The sequence below is a fragment of the Gracilinanus agilis genome, chromosome 3 (genome assembly GCF_016433145.1).
Source record: "Gracilinanus agilis isolate LMUSP501 chromosome 3, AgileGrace, whole genome shotgun sequence".
NCBI lineage: Eukaryota > Metazoa > Chordata > Mammalia > Didelphimorphia > Didelphidae > Gracilinanus > Gracilinanus agilis.
The window spans coordinates 101021726-101044709 of record NC_058132.1 but is presented as its reverse complement, the minus strand read 5'-3'; the positions used below and the strand labels follow the sequence as shown (position 1 = coordinate 101044709).

At 38.3% G+C, this 22984-nt stretch overlaps 1 protein-coding gene across 1 annotated transcript in view; it reads left to right on the top strand.

Annotated features, from left to right (window-relative positions):
- INTS4 (integrator complex subunit 4) overlaps positions 1–22984 on the top strand; it is a 123806-nt gene that overhangs the window by 87082 nt on the left and 13740 nt on the right. The window contains exons 16-19 of the mRNA XM_044668183.1: positions 7933–8026; positions 11225–11305; positions 12517–12647; positions 19048–19107. Of these exons, the coding sequence (XP_044524118.1) occupies positions 7933–8026; positions 11225–11305; positions 12517–12647; positions 19048–19107 (366 nt within the window). The remainder of the gene's footprint in view (positions 1–7932; positions 8027–11224; positions 11306–12516; positions 12648–19047; positions 19108–22984) is intronic.

Sequence of the window (22984 nt, the reverse complement as noted above, 5' to 3'; positions counted from 1 at the left end):
TAGAGTCTAGTACTGGGTACTAAGGAAGGTACTAAGACAACCCAGTTCCTGCCTTCCAAGAGCTTAGAATCTTCCTTATGTCCTTGAGAATATGGCAAAAACCCAAATAGCCAGAACTAACTAGGGGGTGATAAGTTTGTAAGAGAGTTGTAGATGAGATTCCACAATTTTTTGGTAAAAGTCATAACTAATCTTATAAATTAAAAAAAATAATGTATTCTTTGGTACATAATTTCCTTTCATATTGGTAGCAACAACTATGTATTGTAAGCTAGAACTTGACACAATGTCTGACCTTAGTAAATGAGCACATGATTCCATGCTTTGAAAATTTGGCTTAAACTGACCTCATTTTCTCCCCACAATGTCCTTCAACATAAGAGTTGTACGTAGTAACACAATACGGTTAGAAAAGCAAGAGACTTTGAAATTAGAAAACCTGAGTTTAAGTCGAGTCTCTACCAAGAGCCATGTCATGTTGTTGAATGATGTCAAACAAGTTACTTAAACTTTCTTCTCTAAAATAGGCAGATAATATTGGCTCTGCTTGCCTCCTAGGATTGTTGTATGCTCTTTGTAAACTCTACCTCTCTGCATCACTTTAAGTTGCTCATCTTTATCAAAGGTTGTTTGTTATTGTTTTTAAAACTCTTCTGTTTTAGTATCACTTCTAAGACAGAAGAGCAGTTAGGGCTAGGCAACCAAGGATAAGTGAGTTGCTCAGGGTCACACAGCTAGAAAGTGTCTGAGGCCAGATTTGAACCCCGGTCTGCCCAACACCAGGCTGGGTGCTCTATTCATTGTGTTACCTAGCTGTTCTACAAGGTCATGAGTTTTTGTTTTTTTTTTTTAAACCCTTGTACTTCGGTGTATTTTCTCATAGGTGGAAGAGTGGTAAGGGTGGGCAATGGGGGTCAAGTGACTTGCCCAGGGTCACACAGCTGGAAGTGGCTGAGGCCGGGTTTGAACCTAGGACCTCCTGTCTCTAGGCCTGACTCTCACTCCACTGAGCTACCCAGCTGCCCTCCAAGGTCATGAGTTTTAATAGTAAAAGTTTGGGCTACTTAAAGTGAGTATTTATATTCCACATGATAGATACATGCTATGAAAATTTGTCTATTATCAGAGTTGGTATTATTGTAGGAGAACTATATCACTTTTATAGAATCCCTGAGAATCCTAGAGCCTCAGAGTTACAAAGGACCAAAGTAATTCTCTAGGCCTGAATGAGTTCCCTTGGGGAACATTTTAAGTGCCTGCTGTGTTCAGAGTACTGTTCTGGGTGCTAAGAAGGATAAAAAATGTAGGTAATAGATGGCCTCTGATCCCATGGTCCTTAGAGTCTGGCAAGGAGGTTAACTTCAATTCAGCAAGCATTTATAAGCACCTTCTATGTTTTCAGCATTGTACTACTTGCTAAGGATACAAAGGAGTAAAATAATATCAGCCCTCAAGGAGATTACCTTTGGGGGGGGAGGGGCATGGAGAGAACAATACTTAAACATACAAGTACAAAAAATATACAAATTAATTTTCAGAGGGAGCCCATAGGTCTAATATAAAGGGCAATTTGTTGCTAATAGAACAGGGGTTCCAGAGGGCAATGGAAAGATAAGGAGGGGGATAGAGATGCTGAAAGGATGGACATGGTATGCATAGATGTGAGAGAGCAGGGAATAGTGGTCAGAGCTCCAACTTTAGCAGTCTTATTCAAAATCAGAAGTAGTCATGGGGCAGTAAATTGTCTCATCCTTCACAATAGCAAAAGTATGTAGATAAAATACATATAACATGGGAGGTCCTTGGTTCTAATCTGGCCTCAGACACTTTCTAGCTGTGTGACTAGATAAGTCACTTAACTCCCACTGCCTAGCCTTTACCACTATATTGCCTGGGAACCAGTAAATAGTATTGATTCTAAGATGGAAGGTAAAGATTTTTAAAAACATATATTCACACATATAGATATGTAAATACTTGTTTATATGTAATAAACATATAAAATATGTATATAATGAGTGAATTAAAAAGATTCCAAAATACCAACATTCATTCAATAAAATTACTGGGTGATGAAAATCTAGGTCTCCATTCCACCTTGTAGAGAGTTAGGGATGTGGTGCCCTTACCATCTGGAAAATCCAGGTCAAATTTTTAGACCTTTCCTTCCTATAAGAGAAGAATTCTGGATTTTTTCTTTTTCTTTTATGGTAAATTTGTAAAATTATTTGGTCATAGACTATATGTAGGTCAATGGTAAGATATCTCTACATTTCTAGCCTTTGTTACCTGCTTGCTTTCACATTCTTTTTGCAAACTAATTTTTTACTTATTTTAACTTTAAAAAAGAAATTGTGGTTTTAAAACCACAATTTTAAATTTTAAAATTTATGGTTTTAAAACATAAAATATGTTGATATTTTATACTATACATTTGCTTCATGCATTTCTGAGTTTCTAAACTTTTTCTATGTCATCTGTTGGCCTTCTAGTGTTGTGTCTGTGGCTTCTGCAAAACTCCCCCCAAATTCCCATTTTATTTTTTATGCTGACCTATGATATATTGAAACCTTGATGGGGAAAGTTACGATGTGGAAGGGATACCTGTATATGTTTGACCAAAAACCTTTGCCTTACAGGAACTTGAGGCAAGAAAGACAGGTGTATAAATATGGTAGAAGGGAGAATGAGATAAGTGCAAAGGTGAGGTCCATTCAAAGAGCTGTGAGATGTCTGAGGAGGGACAGATCATTTTCACCTGGAGGTAATGGTCCAGAAGGCTTTATAGGGAGGTGACACCTAAGATGGGCTTTGAAGGCAAAGCAAAGAATATCATAAATGGATCTGAGGATATTTCACTCCATATAGGAATTAGATGAATAAAGACACAGAGGCAGGATGAAAATAGAGAACCAAGGAGAGAATTAAATTTGGAATATGTAAAGGAAAGTAATATGAGATAAAAACTGGAGAGGTATATTAGGGCAAAGTTATGGAGGTAGCCAGGTTTTATTCTTTATTTAGTATGCAACAGGGACATTGTGGATAGAGTTCTGGTCTGGTGTCAGGAAGACCCAAGTTCAAATCTGGCCCTGGATATTTATTAGCTCTATGACCCTCGGTAAGTCACTTAACCATGTCTGCTTCTTTTCCCTTAAAATTGTGTTATAAAATGAGGCTAACAATAGCACCCTTCTCCCAAGGTTGTTGTGGAGCTCAAATGAGATATTTGAAAAAGGGCTCTGCACACCAAAAAGCACTTTGTAAATGGTAGCTATTATGATATAGGAGTAACATGATCAAAGCAGTCCATTAAGAAGACTACTTGGCCAATGTTATAAAGAAATGTATTAGAGGAGATAGGCAGCAGTCAGGAAGGACCCCTTAAGAGGCTATTAACAGTAGTCTAGATAAAAAGAGATGAAGACTTGAGCCAGATCTAAAGGGCTATCACATGGTGTCTTCTGTTCTAATGACTTCTTCCCTTTCTGAGATTCTCTGAATGGAGTTTTAGGATATGTGCATTTCTTCTGAGGCTGAATGTGAAACAGATGGTGTTCTTAGTTTGCTTAGAAGTGATAGTAATTCGTATAAAATGCATCTTGTGTTTTCTCTTAGGAATGTTTTACATATCAGTTTCTGTCTATGTGTGGTGTGGTTGTGTTCTTTGCAACAATATGCCTGCCTTTAGAAGCTTTGGAAGACTCATTGGAGCTGTGCACATTTTCTGATCTGGGAACTATTTCAGAAAATAGTGAAGTGGAAAGGAAATGTTTATAATCTGGAATCATCTGGGAGCAGGGTTGAAAATAGCTTTTGAAAAATCACCAAAACTCATTCTTATTTTGGTCTTTCCAACATACCTTGTTACTATGTAAGCCTGTAAGTAGAATTAATAGTAAATTCAGTGTTTGGAGATTCTCAGGGACCAAAAGAGAAATATTTGTCATAAATAACATTTGGTTTAAGAATTTAATCAACATTTAATTTGACTGGCTTTATCCACGAATTTTAACAAAAACAGGGATGATTTTTAAAAATTAATGTTTTTAATTCGTTGTTTGAATAATTCATCAAACATAGTAAATGTGTGTGTGTGTGTGTGTTTTTTTAAGCCCTTAACTTCTGTGTATTGGCTCCTAGGTGGAAGAGTGCGCAATGGGGGTCAAGTGACTTGCTCAGGGTCACACATCTGGGAAGTGTCTGAGGCGGGATTTGAACCTAGGACCTCCCATCTCTAGGCCTGACTCTCAATCCACTGAGCTACCCAGCTGCCCCCTAAATGTGTTCTTATAATGTTTCAAAAATATTTACACCTTCATTTGGACTCAGTTCTCTTGTTTAGAAATGGGAAGGTCTATTTTTCACTCCCTATATTTTCTTGTGTTTCTTTATGTCTGTCTTAAAGTCATCATTTTTTTTTTCCATTTTGACCCTTGTTCTTAAATATACCTTATCAGTCAACAAGTAAATATTTGTAGTCCTCAGCCAAATCACCTGTTGATTGACTAAATCATAGTGTGGTAAAGGACCATTGCCTTCAGAGAACTTCTAATTATAGAAATAAAGCACCAGTTAAATAACAACATTATGCTGTTCCGAGTGCTGTTAGAGTTGGCATAAAATTTCTTTATGATTATAGCATTTCTAATTTATTTTTTTATTAACAAAAATATATGCGCTCAGGCGTCCACTGTACTCTCCTTTGTGAATTGTGAGGGACGAAGGAGAGCAAAATAAAATCTTTGTAACAAATATGCATATTCAAACAAAACAAATTCTAGCAATGGCCATGTCTAAAAAATATGGTTCAGTGGGCATATTTGGTCCATCACCTCTATCAATTAAATCAATATAATTAAAACTGCTTATTTTCACTTCTGTGATCCATATTAACTCTTGTTTGATCACAAAATCTTCTACCATCTATAGATAAAAGTTAACTTTTTCTTTGCTCCTCTAATTTGATTGTAATGTCACCTTTTATGTCCAAGTCATACATACGTTTGGAACTTCTCTTGCTATAAGACAGAAAGTATAGGTCTATACCTAGTTTATGCTAGAGTTCTTCCCAGGTTACTCAGTACTTTTTATTTTGTTTTGTTTTTGAGGAGCAATTTCGTGCCCCAGGAGATGGGGTCTTTGAATTATTCAAACATTAGCCTGCTGTTTTTGTTTGCTTCTGTATTTTGTTTAATTAATCTGTTCCTCTGATTGACCTCTCTGTTTCAAACCAGTACCAAATTATTTTGGTGATTATTACTTTGTTGTAATGTTTGAGATCTGGTATTGCCAGACTTTACAGATTTTCACGATTTCCCTTAATATTCTTGACCTTTTGTTCTTTCAGATGAATTTTGGTATTTTTTCCTCTATCTCTAAAAAGTGTTCTAAAATAAATTTTCAATGATACTGAATAGATTAATTTAGGTAGTATTATCACTTTTATTATATTGACATGACCTACCCATGAGCAGGTAATATTTGTCTATTTGTGTAGGTCTTTCTTTAGATAGTTCCTGTATGTGTTTTGGCAGGAAGACTCAAGTGTTTTTTACATTTTCTAATTATTTTAAATGGAATTTTTAGCTCTTCCTGTTGCTAAGTCTCATTAGTAATATATAGAAATACTAATGATATAGATGGATTTATTTAATATCCTGTAACTTTGCTGAGGTTAAGTGCTCCATTTAATTTTTAGTTGACTCAGTTCTTTAAATTATCATATCATTTGCAAAAAGTTGCCATTTTTTCCTCTCTTTTGTCTATGCTTATTTTCTTAATTTCTTTCTTTTTTTAAACTCTTACCTTCTGTCTTAAAATCAATACAGTGTTTTGACTTCAAGGTAGAACAGTAAGGGCTAGGCAATGGGGGTTAAATGACTTGCCCAGGATGACACAGCTGGGAAATTTCTAAGGCCACATTTGAACCCTCCACTCACCTCCTATCTCTAGGCTTGGCTCTCTGACCACTGAGCCACTTAGCTGCCCCCTCCTTCCATTTCTTTTTATTTTCTTATTGCTGTAGTTGCAATTTCTCAGACCATACAAAATTTTAGTGATGGTCCTGGTTATCCTTGCATTACCCTTTTCTTGCTGGAAAGGCTTCTACTTGATTTCCATTAATACCATACTAGCTCTTGGTTTTTAGATAAATAATACTATATTAAACATCCATTTGTTTTTATGTTTGCTAGTGCTTTTTAACAACAGTGGGTTTTGTATCTATAATTATAATATTAAGTTACTGTTATTATTATACTTGCATTATACTTATAAATTGCTTAATAGGAATAAGGTCTGGACCCCATAACTCATTGAATAAAGATCTGAAGAATGAGGAACTTTCCTCTACCAATGCAAGTTGCCACCCTCTCTGCTACTTTCAGCACTGAGGGATTAAGAGGCTGATTGAAACTCGTACAGCCAGGAGGCATCAGAGATGGGACTTGAACCTAAGGCTTCTTGGCTGCAAGGTCATCTCTCTGTCTGTCACGCTATGCTGCCTTTCAAAGGGCTTAATTCCCATTCTAATTGAGAGGTATTGTGGGCTAATGAGAGGTTGGGCTTGGTGGGAGAGCGCCTCTGAATTCTAGCTCCCAGCACTTGCAGCCTTTATGAACTTGGTCAAGGTACCTGGCCTTTTGGGGCCTCTGCTTCCTCACCTGCCAACCTAGGAGAAAAGTGCTTCAATTACTCCACAGAATTTCTGTGAAGAAAGTTCTTTGTAAATCTTAAAGCATTTTCAGCAAGTAGTATTTACTGTTATTTTATAAATTTAATCTTCACAGTAGTTTTGTAAAGTGAGTAGTACAGGTATTATCTCCACTTTTTAGATAAACTGAAATTTAGAGCGGTCATGGGCCTTGCTCAAGTCACATAGGTAGTATTGTATGGTCCGAATATTGGCTATCCATTTTCCAAAGTCTACCTCTTCTAAAACCCGAGTACTATTTCTAATTTCGTTCTGTGTGCATATCCTTTCTTTCACATTATAGTGTTTAGTTTGTATTGGACTATTATGGCAAGTAGTTCAGCCAAGAATTGAACCACCAACTTCATCTGACTCTCAAATCCAAGCTTCCTTTCTCTGTATCATATTGCCTTTCTGTGTGAGCTTACTTTATTCCTCACCAAGGTCAGCCCTGCCTTCTTTCATTGTGACTTCTACCTATTTTTGTGAACTCTGTTAGCATTTACCTTGGGTGAATGGAAATGTGTTGCTTTCTATTTTGTCCAAATTAAAGGTGATTGCTTTCATTGTAGAGGCTGTGACATCAGTAGGTTTCCCAGAGGTCTGCAGAGTCTGTACCATAATGAATGACTAGCTGCAGGGCCTATTGTGCTAGCCAGCCAACAAAGAATGGAATGAATTTGGCAGGTACCCAATTCTAGTCAGCTGCACAGCTGGTTTGGCATCTCTCACATATTGAAGACTCTACCTAGAGACCAAAGGAGAGGCAGATCAGGAAAGCACACACAAAGAAGAAGGATGGGTTAAATAGGGTTGTTTAGGAAAAATCTAGATGACCATTTGTGGGGGATGTTGTAAAGAGGGTATTCTTCCTTCCTAGAGGGGTTAAACAAATGCTTACTTACCTTTCACAAAAATGTTTATTTTTGGATTAGCAGTGTTGTCTGGCAGCCAGCCATCTTCCCAATCACCTGGGAGACTTTAGCACAGGTCTCTTCACCTCTCTGGAGTTCAGTTTTCTCCTCTATAAAAATAATTGAATTGGATTATGAGACCCATTCTGCCACTGACTGCCAACATGGCTTCAGGCATGAAACTTATAGAGCTCCTTCTCTGGGCCCCAGTTATCTATCTGTAAAAGGAGGGGGGTCATAGTGGATGATTTCTGAGGCTCCTTTTCATTTAAACCATTTATAAATCTAAGACCTCCATTTGCTTCTGGTTTTTATATCTTTCAGTGACCTGCAGAGACTTGGAGAACTTCAGTCTGACCTGGCAGGAGTAGCAGACTTTTCTGCAACTTATCTTCGGTGTCAGCTGCTTCTCATCAAGGTTTGGCCCTGTCTTTTGGTAGTGGCAGTTATGCTATAATGACATTTTAAAGCCTGGGGCAAGTTCTTAATGGCCACATAGTATAGTATAGCCTTGAACTAAGAGGTTTGGGTTGGGTCTTAGTTCTGATACACTGACTAGCTTTGTGCCCACAAACACATACTGAACTTCTCCAAGCCTCAGTATTTTCCTTTGTAAGATGGGGATCATAATGCCCCTGCTGCCTGGCTCTTGGAGTTTCAAGTAAAAGTTCATTGTGAGCCTCGAAGCCCCATATAAATGTGAGAAGTAGCAGTTGCATGTTACTACTGTTTACAAGGGGAAACTTGTCTTCTTATAGATACCACATGTTCATCAGTATAATTATATTTGCCCTTTAATTAAAGAAATAGTAATTTCCAGGAAATAGATTATTATTCTTCTGTTCCTTTGAGGTAGTTGCTAAAGACTTGAGTTCTGTGAATGTGGGATGTCAACACACCAGACAGCCAGGGAGATGTGTATGTGTTTAAGATGTCTTGCCAAGGGACATATTTATATCAGGATCTCTGGTAAATTGTTCTTTTGATGGAAATGTACAATTTGAATGACAAAGGATTTGCTTACATTTCCTTGATATTCTTTGTGGAGGCACAAATCATTTTATTAAAGTTAAAAAAAAACCACCTCATTTTCTTTGCTCTTCAAAGTAAACCTTTGTTGACATTTCATCTTGGCTAGCCAGTAACACCAAATATACAGGACTGTGATCCAGAACTACTTTAGGTCATCAAAGTTAGATTGATGAGGCCAGCTGGATTTAGGGGACACCTAAAAGAGTCTATTCCTAGTTAATAAGCGTGCAGCAATCATATTTAAGCTACTATTAGCCTGAATCTTTTTTGGATAAAAAGTGATTAATGATGTTTTGACTAATGAGTGTGGGCAAGTGAGACCAAGACAATTGTCAGAGGCTTTTTCTCATTAGCAGGTCTAATATTAAAGGACATTAGGTTTGAGGCCCAGCTCTGCCACTTAATTCATTCTCATTTTCTCTCAGCCTCAGTTTCCTTATTTATAAAATGTGTATTATAATGCCTGTAAGGGTGAAAAGGGGGTTTTATGGGTTCAATATATTAAAAGGTAGTCGCCAGAGGATTGAACTATTATCAATCCTCAATTAAGAATAATCTCAAGTCAAAATTGACTTTTATGGAAGTTTATTTACAATTAGGAAGGTTGAAGGTAGGGAAATTGAGAGAGAGAAACTCTGGCCCAGACCAGAGGCCCGAACCAGGTAAGAATTTAGAGGCCCAGCAGAGGGGCATAGAGGTTAATTAAACAAGGTTTCTAGCAACAAGGCCTTTTACAATTAGGGAGGCAAGAGAGGCCTCCCTGAGGGTAGAGCCTCCAGAAACTCCAAGGGAAGAAAGAGAGAGTCAGCTTAACTTACCACCTGACAATTCAAAGGGAAGCAGTCAGAGGTCCCACCAGAGTCTCAGCATTCCAACACTCCTCCGTGAACCAGAAGAGGTTCTCACCAGATGCTCTCTTCCACCAAAGACCTCAGCTGACTGAGACCTTCTCCTTTTAAAGGAGTCACTTATGCATCACTTCCTGTACCTCCCTCCTAATCTGCATGTCCAATCACAATAGACAATTCTCATAGACCGCCTATGGGGCGGGTCTATTGATTCTGATTTGTCCCTTACTCTAGCATAAGGGGGTTATGGACCTCCCAGAATTAGAGGTATTCTCACCTTTGGTGATTAAATCTAAAGATGGGCAGTGTAGACTTAATCTGATTATCATATGCCTTGCCCTGCCTAACATAGATTTTACTTATGTAGTTTTTCCTGGCTGCAAAATGCATGGTATCAGTAACACTAGACTGAGAATCAGGAGACTTTAAACTAATAGTTCTACTAATTTACTGATTATTCTTGGAAATGCCACTTTTTTTTCTGAACTTGTTTCCACCTCTGTATATACAGAGCCCTTCTATCCCTAACATTTGATTCTTTAATATTCTATATTATGGGGCAACTAGGTAACACAGTAGATAGAATGCCTGGAGTTGCAAGGACTAAGACACTGTCTAGCTGTGTGACCTTGGGCAAGTCACTTAACCCAGTGCATAACTCATACTACCCTTCTGTCTTAGAATTGATGTTAAGACAGAAGATAAAGATCATTGATATTCATATATTCTAAAGTCACCTCTGGCACTATTAGTCTGTGTCCTAAAAGCCCTTCTAGCTCTAGCATTCTTGATTTTAAAGTCTCTTAGCTCCAAAATCCTGAGAATCAAATTAAAATGGCAATGAAAAAACAATTGTCAGAAACTTCTCCAGCCATCTCCTCTGCACAATTTGAATGAATTAAAACCTGAGCATGGAAGATTTTTATTTTTAAACTTCAGATCAAAAATGGATCATAAAATTTAGAGCCAGAAAGATATAAAGAGATCATCCAATACACTTCCCTCATTTTTGAGGTAAGGAGACTAGTGCCCATAGAGATGAAATAAATGCAGAAAGACACTCAGGCAGGAAGTTTGGGAGTTAGGGGATTCTAGTATAGGGCCCTTGTCATTACCCCACTACTAGACCTCTGACAGGATAGATACAGAAGCCTCTCTTAGGAAAATCACTCCCTGCCTCTGCCTCTTGATATCCTGTTCATCTTTCATGCCCAATGAGTGCCGTCTATCTTATAAATAAAGCCTTTCCAAATTCTCTTAACTCCCTCAACTGACTCAGAGGATTTTTTCAAATTTACTTACATTCTAAGTAGTGTACGTTTTTGTGCGTGCGTGCGTACGTGTGTGTGTGTGTGTGTGTGTATTATATTATATATTTGCCTCTGAATCAAATCTAAAGTCTGTAAGGACAGAGACCGTATTTTACATGTCTCCCTCAGCAACTAGTACTTTATATAGTGCAATTAATAAATGTAATGATTTATTCATTTAAAAAGTATTTATCCTCATTTTCTGCTGTTTCCCACTATATAGTCTCCAGGTGGTTCTTTACTAGTCAGATAAATTAAGATATACTCCCTGCCCCAAATTAACACTTTTAGTATTTCTAAACCTTGTGAAACTATACAGTCAATCAGCAAACATTTATTAACACCTTCTCTGTCTCAGACACCATGAAGTCTTTGAAGATGTTATTCTATTGATGGGCTCCTGGATCATAGTTTATTTCTTTGCAGGCCTTGCAGGAAAAGCTATGGAACATGGCTGCCCCACTCTATATAAAACAGAGTGACATGGCATCAGCTGCTGCTAAACAGGTAAGCTTAAAACTATAGCCTTTCAGACACAGCCTGGCTAGAACCAAAGACTGACTATCTGGATCAGATGCCTATATTATTCCAACTTTGAATGAAAGAATTGAGATAGGATGTGTAAAGTTCTTTACACACTTAAAGCACTATAAAGAGGCTAGGTGGGGGCAGCTGGGTAGCTCAGTGGATTGAGAAGTCAGGCCTAGAGATGGGAGGTCCTAGGTTCAAATCTGGCCTCAGACACTTCCCAGCTGTGTGACCCTAGGCAAGTCACTTGACCCCCATTGCCTAGCCCTTACCACTCTTCTGCCTTGGAGCCAATACACAGTATTGACTCCAAGATGGAAGGTAAGGATTAAAAAAAAAAAAGGCTAGGTATTATTATTATTCCTGATTCATAGCCTATTAAGCATCTAGGTGATAGAGCACTAGACTTGAAATTGTTAAAATGACCTGAGTTAAAATCCTGCCTTGGACACTTATTAGCTTTGTGACCCTGGGCAAGTCACTTAACCTCTGATAATTTGCTCATCTATAAAATAAAGATAATGATATACTTTCTTCCCAGGATTATTTGAAGATTAAATGAGATGACAGGTAAAGTGTTTTGTAAACCTTAAAGATAGCTACATCTATATATGTTTATATATATATACATATATATATATACACATTATCGCTACTATATATTATAATTTATATATAATATTAACAATATAGAGGGGTTGTATTCACCCACATTTATATAGTGTTTACTGCAAGCTAGGAACCATGCTAAGCACTTTATAAATATTTTATTTTAACATCACAACAACCTGGGAAAGTAGGTGCTATTATTAGCTGCATTTTATATTTTAAAAAACTAAGGCAAATAAGTTGCTTGCCCAACTGCACTTAGCTAAGAAATGTATTGAAGCCAGATTTGAACTCAGCTATCCTTGACTATAGGCCAGCACTCTATCCACTGCTCCCCTTGTGTGTGTGCTATGTTGTGTGTGTATGTGTACACATTCTTGCTAATTTACAGTTTCTCTGAATCATTCAAAAGTAAGGATATTTGGGCGTTGATTTCTTTAGTGCTTTGATATTTGTAAAGCATTCTCCTCTGTACCATATTTGCCTCTAAAAAGCTCCACTACTGGAGAATCTTAAATGTCTTAATTGTGTGGGGTTCTTTGCTGTGTTGACATTAAGAGGCACTACCACTTTGTTTCTAGATCATGGAAGAAACATACAAGATGGAATTTATGTACAGTGGAGTGGAAAGCAGACAAGTGGTCATTATTCACCACATGAGATTGCAAGCCAAGGCATTGCAACTTATAGTGACAGCTCGGACTACTAAAGGGTAAGTGATCCCTCGTACATAGTAGGAAATGAATTATTGCATCAATAAACTCACAAAAAGAGAGAGAATACTCTTTTAAAATGTAACACAAGAAAATACTGGAGTCAGAGTCAAGGAACTTCTGTTCTGAATTTGATTATCACTAGCTTGTTGTATCACCTTCAGAAAATCACTTTACCTGTCTGGGCCTCACTTTCCCATTCTTTAAAATGAGAAGGTTGGACTAGATGGGTCCATTGGATCAAAGAATTATAGATTTAGAGGCAGAAAAGACCTCAAAGGTCATCAAGTCTAACCCCTTCATTTTTGTATGTGAGTAAACCAAAGTGCAAAGAAGTTAAATGATTTGCCCAAGCTCATAGCTCCAGTGTCTGAGGTGAGTTTTGAAGCCCGGTCTTCTCAACTCTGATCCTAGTGCTATGACATTCTAGTGTTCTGTCTCTATAAAATGTTAGTATATAAGTAAGAACTTTAAAAAAAAAAACAATCAATTGAGACAGACTGCCGCACTCCCACATACTCCAGCAAAAATCTGAAATTTGCCCCAGATTGAATGATGATTAAGAAATTCAATAAGAAACTACATTCAGTGATTCTTCTGCTTCAAGAATTGCACAAAAAGTCATCTAGAAATCCACAGACAGCAAGAAATGAGACCACCAGCAAAGCCAATACAGGGATACAAACTAATGGTCTCCCATTGTCACCAGGGATGAGCCAGAGACACATTTATTCTGAAAGGCTCTTCCCTTAAAGGCATCAAAAGTAAAACACATTGCCCCACCCCCAAACCCTTAGCAATACCCCAAGGTGGTCAAAATTCTCCAGATTAGGGATCTTAAAAGCCCTAGAGAATAGCAGTGGCTGGAGCTGCCTATCAGGACTCAAGCCAGGAAAGCCCAGGCCAGGGCCCTGGATCTCCCTAGCACTGTGTCCAAGATGCTGTAGAGAGACCTTGAACATCAAAGATCTAGAGCAATGGTTCCCAAACTTTTGGCCTACCACCCCCTTTCCAGAAAAAAATATTACTTAGCCCCTTGGAAATTAATTTTTTTTTAAATTTTAATAGCAATTAATAGGATAGATAAATGAACCTGTGGCCATCACCACTTTCCTGGATCGCTGTAGCACCCACCAGGGGGTGGTGGTGCCCACTTTAGGAATCACTGATCTAGAGGGAACCAGCTAGGTGGCTTAGTGGATTGAGAACCAGGCATAGAGATGGGAGGTCCTGAGTTTATATCTGGCCTGAGGCAATAGCCATATGACCCTGGACAAGTCACTTTAACCCTCACTGACCAGCCTTCACCACTTTTCTGCCTTGGAACTAATACTTAGTATTGATTCTAAGGCAAAACATAAAGGTTTAGGAGAAGGGGGGAGTGGAATCCAGAGGAACCTTATTCTGGGAGGGAAAGATCAGCACAGGAACCAAGGAGACCCAGGAAGAGGCCATACAGGGCCAACCATGTCATGAAGCTGGGTGGTTCAGCAGATTGAGAGCCAGGCCCAGAGATGAGAGGTCCTGGGTTCAAATCTGGCCTGACACTTCCTAGCTGTGTGACCCTAAGCAAGTCACTTAACCCCCATTGCCTAGCCCTTACCACTCTTCTGCCTTGGAACCAATTCACAGTATTGATTCTAAGACAGAAGGTAAGGGTTGTTTTGGTTTTTTTAGGGGGAGGGGCAGTAGTGAGTGGAACCTGAGCCAGTCTTAAAACCTCAATTAGGACCTAAAGACCAAAGAGATAAGTATTAAAACATCAACTAATTTGAGAAATTATTGTAGATCTAGCGATATTCCCCCAAAGAAGCAAGAAACAACTGTAAGCAAGAGACTCAAAGGAGAAGGAAAAAAGGTTTTTTCACAAGGATTGCATAAATATCAAAAGAAATAAAACGAGATTTTAAATGAAATCAATACTTGGGGGGAGGGGTGAGAATTGGAAGAGTAAGTAATTTAGAAGAGAAAATGGTAAACCTTACCTAAGAAATTGAAAAAAGCTGAAAAGTGAAATAAACCAAACAGAAATCAATGGCTTCATTGGAAAGCAGACTATCTTAGAACAAAATCAAGATTGAAAAAGTGGGAGAAAATTAAGATAACTGCTATCAAATGTAACTGACCTTGAAAGCAGGTAAAGGTGAGAGAATTCAAAAATCATTGGACTAGGGGCAGCTGGGTAGCTCAGTGGAGTGAGAGTCAGGCCTAGAGACAGGAGGTCCTAGGTTCAAACCCGGCCTCAGCCACTTCCCAACTGTGTGATCCTGGGCAAGTCACTTGACCCCCATTGCCCACCCTTACCAATCTTCCACCTATGAGACAATACACCGAAGTACAAGGATTAAAAAAAAAATCATTGGACTTTCCAAAATACATAATTTAAAAAAAAAAATGAAAAACCTGCACATATATTCAAATCATAAGTTGAAAACTGTCCAGTTCTAGTAGAACCAGAGGAGAAACAAGGAGATGGGGAAAAAAATCTGCCACTTAACAGAACTCTAAAAGGAAAAATCTTAGGAATGTTATAAGCCAAATTCAGAGCTTCCATTTTAAAGAAAAAGTATTAAAAAGCATGCAGAAAGAAGCAGTTCAAATGCCAAAGGACAACAATCAGTATCATGTAAGACCTGGAAGCTTCTACTCTAAATGAGAGATCTTAGAATACAGCAGTCCAGAAGGCATATGATACAGACATACATCAAAGAAGAGGAAGGGCAGAAGAAATGAACCATTGATAGTATTGATGGAGGACCTTCGAGCATTTTCATTGAAATAACCAAAATTGAGAAGGAAGTTTGAAATACAAGCACAAGCGACTAAAGAAATCTAGTAAGGAACATTTGGAAGGTGTTGTATGATGTAGTGATAGCATTCTAACAGAGGCAGAAGAAAGAAGTGTCCTTAGAACCTTGATGTCTTCAAAGGATTAATGAAAGAAAGAAGTCAGAGGACCTGGAGATAGACTAAGTTCTGTTCTAGGGATTTTAAGAAGGGAAAAGAAAAGAGAGTTAAAAAGAGGAATACCCTAGTGAAAGGGAACAGAAGAGGTGGATAGAAGTTGCCATTGCACATAAGTGGGGTTCATGAGTAAGAAAGAGAGTTCATTAATATGGAAGAAAAAGGTGGGAGGATTGAGCATGAACCATACCCTTATCTGAAATAGACTGGGGTGGTGGGAGGGAGGGAATAATTGTTTTTATATAGCACCTCTACTATGTGCCAGGTTCTGTGCTAAACACTTTAAAAATATCATCTCATTTGATGTTCAGAACAACCCCAGGAAATAAATATTGTTACTATCCCCATTTTATAAATGAAACCACGGCAGAAGTTAAGTGACTTTTCCACTGGGGTCACAGAGAACTAGTGTCAAAGAGGTCATGTTTGAACACCAATCTTTTTTTCTCTTTTTTTAAATTTAAATTTATTTATTTAGAATATTTTTCCATGGTTACATGATTCATATTTTCTACCTTCCTTCTTTCCTCCTCCCTCCCGGAGCTGACAAGCAGTTGCATTGGGGTTATACAAGCATCATTGTTCAAAACCTATTTCCATTCATATTTGCAGTAGTGATCCTTTAACATCAAAACCCTAATCATATCCCTATCGCACTATGTGGTTGATCCTATATTTTTCTAATGCATTTCCATTCCACAGTTCTTTCTCTGGATTGTGCTACAATGTGCTACTATGTTTCAGTTTCTAACACCAGTCTTTCTGACTCCAGACCCAACATTATATATATATATATCTTTATACACACACACACACACACACACACACACACACACACACACACACACACGTGTTTAAATACATCTGTCTCAGCTGTGCAAGTAGGGATAGGGAGTGGAGAAGGCTGAGTTAGATGATAACATCATGGAGGAAATAGCTGAAAGCAAAAACAAATTCTTATCTTAAAGTGAGGATTTAAAAAGAGGAAAAAGAAAAGCAAACTAGAATCTACAGGGACATCCATCAGTTAGAGAATGGCAGAAGAAATTGTGCTATATTGTTCCCTAAGATCGTTTCAGAGAATCCAAGCTAGTATAAACTGATCAGCAGCATAATCAATAAATGTTCATTAAGTGCTTACTATATGCCAGGCATTGTGGCTTTTAAGCTCTGGAGATACCAAAAGAGGCAAAGACAGTTCCATTCCTCGAGGAGCTTAATATTGAATGTGTTGCCAGCACAAGGGCATGATGTTCATATAATCAAATCGAGAGAAGCTGGTAGGAAATGAAGAGGTGGCCGGAAAGTCTGAGCCCTCTACAAAAGGGAGGCCTTGGAAGGAGTTTGTTGCTCAGACCTCCAGTCAGAGGGAAGAGACAGCTGAGGATGAGTAGGAGGTATTGCATATCAAAGCTGAAACCATCTTGTGATGATGAGATTTCTTAAGCTTAAGGTGGAAACATAATGTTCCTCCTGAGCAGATGATAGGAAAGGAAAAACTGAAAACATTTTAACCATATAGAAAGAGAAACAAATTAACTTAACCAAGTTCATTAAATGATTTCTTCTTATTTTCTCCTATCATTTTGCAAAAGACTATACCTCTTTATTAGCAGGCTTTGAATTAAGGGGGAAAATGCTATAGTTGAAGGTTTCTTTGTAGTTAAACTTAGCTTAAAAGTAGGAACAGTGGCCAGAGAGTCAGGAAACCTGAATTCTAGTGCTGACACTGCCATTCGTTAAGTCACTGGTGATTTAGACAAGTCATTTAACCTGTGGGCCTCCAATTTCTTCATCAATACCTCTAAAGTATCTTCTGGTTTTTAAAAAATCCACTATTTTAAAAACAGCATTTATTTAATTTTACTTAAAAATAATAAGCTATATTTATCACTGTGGTTATGATAAAAACAGTATCTAGCATTAATATGATAATTAATAAGATAATATAAAACAATATCTAGCATTAATAAGTACTTCATTATTTACAGAGCTCTTTACAAATATCTCATTCTCATAGCCACCCTGAGAAGTGGATGCTATTATTTATCCCCATTTTATAGATGACGAAACTGAAGTATATGGAGGTGAAAAAACTTTCAGAGTCACACCAGCTAGTAAGAGTCTGGGACTAAATTTGAACTCAGATCTTCTTGACTCTTAAGTCTGATGATGTTTTGTTTACATATGTATGTATTTATTTACAGTTGGTCTGAGCTTGTTTCCCCATCTACAAAATGGAGATAATTATTAACTGCACTACTTCTGTCATAAGCCACTTTAAGAGAAGGTCATGGGTGCAGCTGGGTAGCTCAGTGGATTGAGAGCCAGACCTAGAGACGGGAGGTCCTAGGTTCAAATCTGGCCTCAGACACTTCCCAGCTGTGTGACCCTGGGCAAGTCACTTAACCCACATTGCCTACCCTTACCACTCTTCTGCCTTACAGCCAGTGCATATTATTAATTCTAAGACGGAAGGTGAGGGCTAAACAAATAAATAAATAAATAATGAAAGGTCACTAATACCACTGTTCCTACTTTTAAGACATTTATTGGGATACTTCACTGCCTCAGTATAAACCATTCCATGTAATTTATCTCATTTAATCCTCATAGCAACCTGTTGAGGTGAGTAATGCAATATTATTCTCATTTTATTAATGAGGAAAGAGCCCAAAGAAGAGTGACTTACCCAAAGCCACTCAGATAGCAGTTGCCAGGTTTGAGATCAGCATTAACAAGTATTTTGTAAGCTTCTGTTGGGTACTAGATACTGCTCTAGGCTCTGGGTGTTCAGTTACAATGAATAATATAGGCCCTACTCAGAAAAGGCATGCATTCCAAGAGGGGAGTGAACAAGAAAAAGTACGCGTGCGCATGCACACACACACACACAAAATAAAGAATTAATGCAAATGAGCACACCGTAGTTATATATAGGATAATTTCAGAGGGTGAACTATCATTCTTGCTATACCTTCTTTATCAGCTCACTCTCCCACTCACCACTGCAGCCTTTCCAAACCCTGCCATTTCTCTTCTAACTACTCATACTCCCATTCTCTATAGCTGAGAAACTGGTGTCTTATTTTATGGGCTCTATTTTTTTAGATGTGAAAAAATGTTCTTGCCACCAAAGTCTGTGGCACTGTCAAATGATTTAACATCATAAATTGGTATAATTTTATCATTTAATGTCAGTGGAAATGACTAACAAAAAATGCATTACTATCTGCTTTGTCACTATACCCTAAGGGCCATAGTACATTTGTGCCTGACTTAGAGTTGAAACTTTCCATTTGTGTTGTCTCCCTCAGTAGAATGGAAACTCCTGTTGTATCCCTAGCCCTTAGCACAGGACTTTACATGTAGTAAGGGCTTAATAAGTGCTTTATGAATTTATTTATATTGTCATCTTGCTTTTTTCACTTATAGAATGGAGCCCCTTTTTGGAATGTGTGAAAAATTTTTACAAGAAGTGGACTTATTTCAGAGGTAAGTGGTTCATAGTTTTCTTTCCATTTCCTAAGTCTGTACTGCAGACACTTCTCAGCCAATAGCTTCGTTTACTCAGAATACAAGTGAGAAACCTGTTGGTAATCTAATCCAATTTTATTATACAGATGTTATTGAAGTGACTTGTTCAAAGTCACAGAGTAAAAAGTGGTAGAGGTGAAACTTAAATTCTATCACCAAATCTAGTTCTGTGCATAACCAGAATTAAAATTAGTGAATCTTAAGATTGGAAGACACCCCCTCTCTAGTCCACTTGTCCACAAAGTCCATGAGGTCCAGCCTGTAACTAAGCACAAACACCCTTTACAATATCCCTAAGATTTCTCGGCCTATACCTGAAGATCTTTATTGACCAGTGAACTCATTCGTTGCCTCCAGAAGTAGAATATTCCATTGAATATTAGATTTTTAAATTATCAGAAATAGCAAAAGAAGTCTCTCTGAACCTCTCCCCACACTTCTCTATTAGTTAGCTCTGCCTTATAGCCAGTCACAACAAATAAATAAGAACAAGCCATGGGTAAGCAACTCTGCCTATCACATTGAATCCTTCAGACTCTCGAGCTCATTGCGGTGCCATCCTAGTAGATCTCATGAGAACAGGATGAGAACTTCACCTCTAGCTGGATCTTGGACTTTGCTATTTAATTTCCCATCATTCATTCCTCTCCTAAGAGCCAAAAATTTCACTTCCTCCTAAGGAATTAATAGATTGTTTTCTGACTTTGAAATGACTGACTCTGACTAGGCCTAAGAAATGAAATCTCCTCTTTTGACTTTGCTTAATTGGATTTCCATGCTAGAGATTCATTTGTAGCCCCAACCCTGGTGTTTTAACTTGCTATTTTGGATTCTGACTACATGATAGTGCTTTTTTCAAATGCTACCTTTTTCTCTTAGAACCCCCTGTGTGCACTGGGAATAATAAATAAAACCCTTCCTTAAAAAATAAAAACAAAAAAATTAAGTAGTCCATTTATGTTGAGCTAAAATTTTTCTACTTTAACTTTCGGTCATTGGTTCTAGTTCTGTATTCTATTCCCCCTGTCACATATGATCCTAAGATCATGGATTTAGATATGGAATGGACCTTATAGGCCAGCAAGTTCAACTCCCTCATTTCATATGATCAGAAAACTGAAGAATAAAGGTGAAATAACTGAGGCAGGATTTGAATCCAGGTCTTCCTGACTCCCATGTACAGGACTCTGTTGCCTCTATGCATGATAGCCTTTGGCATATTAAAAGATTTTAATCAAATTTCCCTTGTCTTCTTTTCTTTAGGCTGATTGTGACAACTCACATTTCTATGTCTCTTTAAGGTTTAGAAAGTTCTTGCTTTTCAGTATCTTTGTGGGTGATCTACCTTTTTCCAAATGAGGAAATTGATGCTTGGGGAGATCAAATCATTTGCCTCAGGCACATTTAACTAGTCAATGTTGAAGTATGTAGTTTTTGCATCAATTCGAATCCTATTTTTTTTATACCATATCTTCTCCCAATCCTTTCAGTCTAGTGCAGTAATGGGCAAACTTTTTAAAGAGGGGGCCAAAGGAAAGGAAATGTTCATCTGTCAGTCTGTTTCTAAGACAACTCTTTTGAAGTTTCATTGTATTGTATCCTACTCATTGTATTCGTCAGATTAGGAATAATGTCTCTGGCCAGATAGAACATTTCAGGGGGCTGCATAGCCCAGCCCGATAGAACATTTCAGGGGGCCGCATCTGTACCGTGGGCTGTAGTTTTCCCATCACTGGTCTAGTCTATTCATGGCCCTAAGTCCTTATACTAAAACTCATACACTGTGATTTTTAAAGAACTTTTCAGACTCTCATTTAGTGCTTATTTACTTTTAATTTACATATAATTCTAATTATCTGATTGGTTTTACTACCCTCAGAGTTAGCAGACCCAAATTCAGATCTTAGTTATGGTCTTTATTGCTTTATGACTTTGACCAAATTACTTGATCTCACTGAACCTTGATTTCCTTATCTGGGAGGCAGCTGAGTAGTTAAGTGGATTGAGAGGTAGGCCTAGAGACAGTAGCTCCTAGCTTCAAATCTGGCCTCAAATACTTCCTAATTGTGTGACCTTGGGCAAGTCAGTTAACTCCCATTGCCTAGCCCTTACCACTCTTCTGAAGACGGAAGGTAAGGGTTATTTTTTTTTTTAAATTTCCATATCTATAAATTGAGGATAAAGATATTTTTATACAACCCTACGAGGTAGGGCTATTTTAAGTACTAGATGGAAGGGTGGATATAAAAATGTCTCACAATTCAAAGTCTCCATATAATTTAATTTATCATAATCGTCACGAATATTGAAAAACATTTTGTAAGATAGGGTTGAACTCAGTTGAGACAGAAGTAGTTTTCTCTTAGCTTCTCAGAAGGCAGAACTGGAAATAACAGGTAGAAATTATAGGGCATCTGATTTTTACTGAATGTATCTAAAAATTTCTTAGCTCTGATTGCTGTTCAATAATGAAATGGAATGGCTTTTTGGTAGTAAGACTCCCTTCACTGGAAGTATTCAGGTGGAACCTGGTTGACAGATTCTTTTATGCTAAGAGTCTACCAAACCGTGGCCCACTGACTAAAATATATGAATTCTGTAAATTGTTCCTGTGCCTTCAATATAGCCACTTCTAAACCTTTCCAATCATGGACATCCTTTTGGCTTTAAAGAGTAACCATTTCATGTTTTCTCCGAAGCTTGGTGCCATTGTCCATTGTTGCAGTCGCATCCCTGAGCTAAGATAATGAAAATTAGAACTTGCTGTATTAGGTGCCTAGGGAGCAATTACACTCACTTCAGGAAGAATGGGAGTTGTGGCCATCAATGAAACCTTCATTGATCTCGACTACATGGTCTTATGTTCCAGTATAATTCTAAGCATAACAAGTTCTGGGGCATTGTCAAGGTCAGGGATGGAAAGTTAGTGGTCAGTAAAGGAGTCATTACTACCTTCTAGATGCATAGTTCCACCAGTATTAAGTAGAGAAATCTTATAGCTGAGGCCATTGGTGTCTTTTCCACCTTGGAAATGGCTAGGGCTCACCTGAAAGAGCTAGTCTGTGCAGACAGTAAATCAGTGATGGCAAACCTTTTAGAGACCACATGCTATGTCCCATCCCCCCAGAGATGTTGTGCCCTGCACCAAGTGCCAGGTGTGCTCCACACAGTGGAGTTACCCCACACAGTGGAGAGAGAAAGTGCTCCCATTGAGCTGCTTGGTGAAGGGGTGTGTGAAGTAAGGAGTGGCCTCAGTGAGTGTTAAGAGGGGAAGAGGAGTGGCCTGAGAGCTGCTCCGCTCTACCTCTGCCACCTGTGAGCCACCCACTTTACTCTTTGTGCGTTCCCATTGAGCTGCTGGGCAGAGGGGCGGGAGATGGAGAAAAAATGGCAGGCCCAGTAGAGAGGGGGAGGGGAACAGCTCCACCCAAGTCCCTCTGCCTTTCTAGTAACAAACTTGGGGGGCGGGGGGATGTGGTGTCCACCTGTGCCATAGGTTCGCCATCACAGCAATAGATCATTGACTGATTAGAACAAAGGTCAAAGTAAATATCAAATTAGAAGAAACAATAAACATGAGAACACAGTAGTTCCATCAGACTTAACCTGGCCTGTTTAAATAAGCTGTCCCCTCCAAAACAGACATTGGGGAAAAAAGGTAAATTTGTTGGCCCATCACCATTTCCTCTAGAAGTTTGACTTACATATAAGTGACCACAGTGAGACTACTAAAATGTTCCCCAAGGAGCAGCTAAGTAGGTGACTCAGTAGACAGAGCACCAGGCTTGGAGAAGGAGTTCCTGGGTTCAGATCTGGTCTCTGACACTTCCTAGCT